At 36.8% G+C, this 6,000-nt stretch overlaps 1 protein-coding gene across 9 annotated transcripts in view; it reads right to left on the minus strand.

The window, feature by feature from the left end:
* The window catches only part of HNRNPR (heterogeneous nuclear ribonucleoprotein R), a 31,901-nt gene extending 26,186 nt beyond the window's left edge, over positions 1-5,715 (minus strand). For 6 of the 9 annotated variants that reach the window (XM_044667851.1, XM_044667853.1, XR_006505778.1 and 3 more), the window contains exons 1-3: positions 5,559-5,659; positions 3,153-3,271; positions 2,578-2,685 (exon numbers count right to left, since the gene is read on the minus strand). In XM_044667851.1, coding sequence (XP_044523786.1) covers positions 2,578-2,658 — 81 coding nt within the window. In that variant the 5' untranslated portion in view covers positions 2,659-2,685; positions 3,153-3,271; positions 5,559-5,659. Of the gene's footprint in view, positions 1-2,577; positions 2,686-3,152; positions 3,272-5,558 lie in introns of all 9 variants that reach the window. The other 3 variants (XM_044667852.1, XM_044667850.1, XM_044667849.1) reach the window with 1 other exon arrangement.
* Positions 5,716-6,000: the final 285 nt, after the last annotated feature.

The following is a 6,000-nucleotide window of genomic DNA, read 5'->3' on the forward strand; positions in this document are numbered from 1 at the left end:
AAAAGTGATTCATTTCACTAGCTGTACCTCACAATGTTGTCAACACTGCCGTATCATTTTAAAACACTATCCAAAAACAAGTTATTATTATTTCTTAAAACCTTACCTTCCATTTTGGAATCAATGCCATGTATTGGTTCTAAGGTAGAAGAGTAGTAAAAGCTAGGCAGTGGAAGTTAAGTGACTTGTCCAGGGTCACACAGCCAGGAAGTATCTGAGGCCACATTTGAACCCAGGACCTCCCAACTCTGGGCCTGGCTCTCAATCTACTGAGCCACCCAGTTGCCCCCAAAACAAATTATTATTACTATTAAGACACTTCCTGGTCTCATTCTAGTGTGTGAAAACATGCTCATGTGACATAATTACAAAATAATAGTCAATGTATATAACATGCCATTAATATGAAGTAAAATTAGGTAGGAAAGACTTCCTAGGAAATGGGAACCTTAGAGTTATGCATAATTTATATAATTCATTAAACAGATTGCATTTTAGGATCACAAAATCCTCAAACCAGAAGGGACTGTGGAAAACATCTACTACAACCCTGATTTGAAAGTGAAACCAAAGCCAGATATGGCTAAGACCACAGAGCTTGTGAGGCCTGGTCATTTTAATCTAGCTTTTAGCAGTACAGACATCAATTCAAAATATATTCCTAAAATATGTTCTTTTGAGCAATACATGCAAAATAAAAACTCCAATCAGGTTGGAATTATAACTCTTATTTAATGGGAGCTAAGAAAAGGTGGTATGCTTTTAGCACAGGGCCTGGTACAGAGGAAGTACTTTATATTGTGTGTAGACACAACATTTCTTATTGACTCACTTTTAGTTTTCAAATTCCTGACTGATCACTTAAGTCCTCTGCATGACATATCCTAACCACTCCCCAACTACAAACCCAAGTTTAAAAAAAAATAGGACAATGTCAAGTGTTCTTAATGAGGAAGTAAATCTCTTGCTTAGGACAAATAATATAGGCCTGCCCACTGAAAGAGGCTAAAGAATTTGCTTTTATATATTTTGCATGATTTCACATTTAATTGATATCATATTGCTTGCTGCCTTTTTAGCAGATAAGGGAAAGGGTAGGAAAATGGGAGAAAAGTAAGAATTCAAATTCAAATAATTAACTTTAAAGATCACCTAGTCCAAAACCCTTCTTTCATAGGGCAGAACACTGCGGCCTAGAAGTTAAGTGACTTGTCCAAGACCACAAAGACAAATGCCAGAATTATGACTCCAGCCTGTCTTGAGTCTAAATTCGGTACTATTTTTCACTACAGCATACTTTAACCTAATAGTCCCATAAAGAAGGGAAATGCGAGATATTATTCTATTTCTCAGTGACAAGACTGAGGCATAGAGAAGTTCTAAGACTTAAAAAAAAGTTACTGATAAGAAACTAAAACCCAAACTTCTTAAATACTAAATCCAATGCTGTTCCTACTACACTACCAAATTCAATCTTCATAAACAAAGTATGATATGAGACATGCTTTTTTTCAAGCCTCTTTAAAATCTAGTCAATTCCATCATGTCTTGCCCTCTGTTCCCTGTTCAAGATTATAAGGTAAGTGGTCAATTAAGAAAATTGGGCTAATTTAAAAACTAGCTAGCTAGCTAGGTCTACTCACCATCAGTCCTCACCTTAACTTTCCCTTTCAGGATCTCTTTTTAACCACAAAAATACATGGAAAGTCAAAAGGATAAAAAGCAACTAGAGAACTTCCTTACAGAAGAAAGATACATAGAGAAAGTCCAAAGAAACAGAAATACAAATTCTAAAGAAAGCACCATAGAAATTCAGGGATAATGATAATTATGATGATATCATCTGACATTTGTGGAACACAATCCAGTTCCTGAGCATGTACACAGAAACTCATTTGTGTTCCATAACACCCAAGAGGTCAACAGAGCAGACTAATAGCAGCAATACAGCACAGTGAATATAATTCTGGACTTGAACTCAAGGGAAGACAAGGGTCCCATCTCAGACATTTCCTAGCTGTGTGACTCTGGGAAAAGTCACTCTAAAACTCAGTTTTCTTTCTTTGTCAAATGGGGAAGATAATAACAGCGGCATTATTTATCTCACAATGCTACTGGAGTAATGAAGTGCTATTTGACTATGTAAGTATGAGATTATTATTTATTAATACTAACATTCTCCCCAATTTGCAGATGAGGACACTGAGGCCTATGGTGTTTAAGCCTAGGAATTTGTGTAGCATGCTTTCCATCACACTATGCTAAAATATACCTGATCCATTATCTCATCTGTTCCTCACCATCCTGGCAAAGTAGGTACCAGAAGCAATTTTGAAAATGAGCTAACTCAAGCTCAGAGACCACAACCCACAAAAATTCTAAAGCAGATCTGTCCCTCCTGACTCCAAATCTAGGGCCCTTGTCAGCAATGGGGTTCAGAACAGTTAAAAAGAAATCCTTACCTTTTATGAAAAATTTCCTTCATTTTAAAAAATGTTGCTAGGGGCATAAAAACCAGTATGAAGAATATGAAACTAATTAATCTCATTAACTCTAACAAGATGAAATTTGCTTTACCTTAATCTTTGCTTCATCAGGTCCCTTTGTTGATTCTTGTACCTTGCTCCCTTGTTTCTCCCTTTGCCTGTAGGTCTTCATAACTCCACATAAAAATGCACTTTTGTTCTATAAAAGAAAATCATTTGTAGTTGCCAGAAGCACTTATACTAAAACAAATGAATAAATGATTCCACATCCCCAGATAATTAAACACCAGGGAGAACCAAAAAAACATTAATTTCTTGGCCTTTAACTTTTTTTGGACATTTCATCATCATCAGTTCTTAACCTGTCCCTCCTACCTGAACATTCCCCCCCCCACCCCCAAGTGATGCAGTACACACCCCAATGTTACGGGCAGCCTATTTCCTGTATCACTGGTAGCATGTTCTGAGGTCATCAGGCATGGAAAATGAATGGACCAACAAGCTTCTTTTTTCAGAGTGGATTTGAGACTTCGCTTTTAGTAGTATACCAAGTTCAGGCTCACAAAAGCCATGGAATCCCACTGTTCCCAAAGGCCACCATCACAGAGTTCAGTCAGCAGAGCCCACTTCCATCCACTCAGTACCTCTTGTGATTCTCGGCCTTACCTGCACATGAGACAGGTCGCTTTCCTTAAATTGTTGGAGCACAGAGAGGGCGCCTTCTTCATTAAATTCTCTAAGAGCATCAATTGCTCTTTCATCAAGATCGACATAAGCTACCAGCCCTAAAAATTCAAATTGAAAAGGTGATGTTATTGTTCAAAAAGCAAGAGACACAACCTGATGAACCTGCCTAGTGACTTTCAATCAGTTACATTAGATTCTATCACTAAATCACCTTCATCTTAACTACAAGCAGCTATGCAAACACTGTATGAAAGGACATGAAAACACAAACACTTAAAAATAAAATACTTTCATTATGAAATTGAATTTCTTCCCCATATCTTCCTTAAAGCCCACATAAACACAAACCTTAAACTCCACCCCACCCCTAAAAATGAATACTGGAGTTTCCAATGCCCTGAACAGGAGTTAAATCTATGGTATACACCGTATAACAGACTGAGGCTTGAAATCATCCATTCTGATGCTCAGTTCTAAGTACTGTGTGAGCAAGGCTATCTTCTCCAAGGATCTATCTGCTCCAAACTATGGGCTGAGGGTGTTTTGCAATCTTCATTCAAGTGTAAAGAGTCACCCGAACAACAGGGAGGAGAAAGGCCACCTATTGCGGAGCAACTCCAACTCCAAAGAATAGCAAAGGCTTGCCTTCTTAGGGCCAAAGAGAGACTGAAACCCATTTGTTGTTTGAGTGCATAGACTGTGCTACAGTCAGAATGTAGAAAGATATGATGTATAATTCTTCTGTAATTCTTATAAAATTAACATTATGGGTGCAGCTTGGAAAAAAGTTCAGAAAGCCATATTTTAGCAGCTTTCTAGTTTCTTCTTGAATGTGAGAAATGTTGAGATTTAAGGATGCTGTGGCAATCAGAACACTAAATGTCAACAGTGACATTTTCCAAAGGAACTAAAATTAATTTTGACAATGGACCTAGTGGAAACTGAATAAAAAATCTTCCCAATATTCTAAACATGAACTATTAAACAATATATAGAGCATCTACTAAGGAATAAAATACAGCTCTTTTAACTTAATCTGAATTTATTGTAACAATTATTATGCATGAGCCTGTAAAGTCAACTGTTAGGAAATGGAAACAGCACATTTTTTTTAAGTGACTCCATGTTAACAAAGTCCATCAAACAGAATTTCATTTAATATTGAAATAAAAAATTTAATATAGTGCCACTTGTAGTTACTGATATAAGAAAATTAAATGCAGTCATAATTTATTTAAAATGTCCTTAAATGAGCATGCCTAATAATTTTGGAGTTCCTTCCATGAAAAATTCCACAGCAGCACCCAAACACCAGTCCCAGAGGTTCATAAGGCCTTTCCCTGGTCCAACCGTGCCTATGCCCAAACCATGAGCTTCACCATCCTCACTAACCAAGACTCTCCAAGAGAGCATCTTTAAGCAGATCACTGCCTGTTCCCAATGGCATAAATGCACAAAAAGCTCCTTAGGACTGATTTCCAAATGGATACCTTACTCAGGAGACATTTAAGGAAATCATTTTGAATGTCTAATATATTTATCTCCTGTTTTCTGAAAGGACAAAAAGTTATTTTACAACTTACAGTACTTAAGAAAGATTTATAATACAATTCAGTCTCTCTCCTAGAAGCTGACTGCAGATCACCAAAAGCTATAAAGAGGAAGGTTTCCATCCATTTGTATCATCAAAGGGGGAGGATATATTTATTTATGAACAAGATTCCCTAAGGGTAAACATTTCTCTCCCAGTTTAAAACCTAAAACCACTTACAACCAAAACCTTATTTAAGATATTCAGATTTTCCTAAGCACGTAACCCTGGGACTTCTGGATAAAAAGCAGCTAACTATTGCAAACCAAACACTTCCGTGATGCTGAGAGATGTGGATTACTGTCCAATGAAAACTAGACAGGCCACAAAACTCAAGTAATATGACATTTATTATAGTTTCAGGCAATTATACATCCTAACTATTCTTCTCATTATGCCACCTAGTGCAGAACTAGACTGATTTAAGAGTCACATTAAGAAGCTAAAAGTAGAAAAGTAAAAGCAAAATGATGGTTGATTTGGATTGAGAAAAAATGTAAAATTTAGTATGCTGGAACATACATTTTTCTTTGATAAATCTAAGATAAATTGATGTACTGGTCTGAAGCAACTAAGACTGCATTCAACACTAAGAAGGCTTCAAAAATCATGAAATAAGAGTCAGTGTCAAGTCAAACCCAATTTGCCTTCAGTGACAGGAAAAGTCACACCCATTCAGCTCTACACGGACAGATCAGAAACAGTAGTATTATTTAACCTTAAAAAGCTATACAATTCAAAGTGGTTCGCCCTCACTTTCATAACCGGTCAGAAACAAGAAATGCATATTATACCTGTCTGAAATATTTCATCAAGTCTCTCTGCCACCTTCTGTGGGAGGCCTGCCTCTATCAGTGTCTTGTAGTGCTCTGTGTGAGTTACACTGGAAGTGTCCATTGGTTCTTCCTCTTCTTTTAACTGTACCGCATTACCATTCACCTGATTAGCCATTTTATTATGCTGCTGGAAAAAATTCAGGAGCTATATTACATTAAGCCAGAAATAACTAGTTTGCAGGACAATGAATGACTTATCTAAACTAACTTGTAAACATGCTGCTAATACTCTATCAAAATCATATTTAATGCCTTTTTGTGAGGTAGCTGACCTAAATTTGCAATAAAACCGTCCTGGAATATGATGGACAAATGTACATGGAAGCAGTAAGATGTTAAAATACTTCATGTACATCCTGGTGGTCAAAGATCTCAAACTTTCTGGGAGGGAAAGTATCTG

Source organism: Gracilinanus agilis, chromosome 3, assembly GCF_016433145.1.
Source record: "Gracilinanus agilis isolate LMUSP501 chromosome 3, AgileGrace, whole genome shotgun sequence".
Lineage (NCBI taxonomy): Eukaryota > Metazoa > Chordata > Mammalia > Didelphimorphia > Didelphidae > Gracilinanus > Gracilinanus agilis.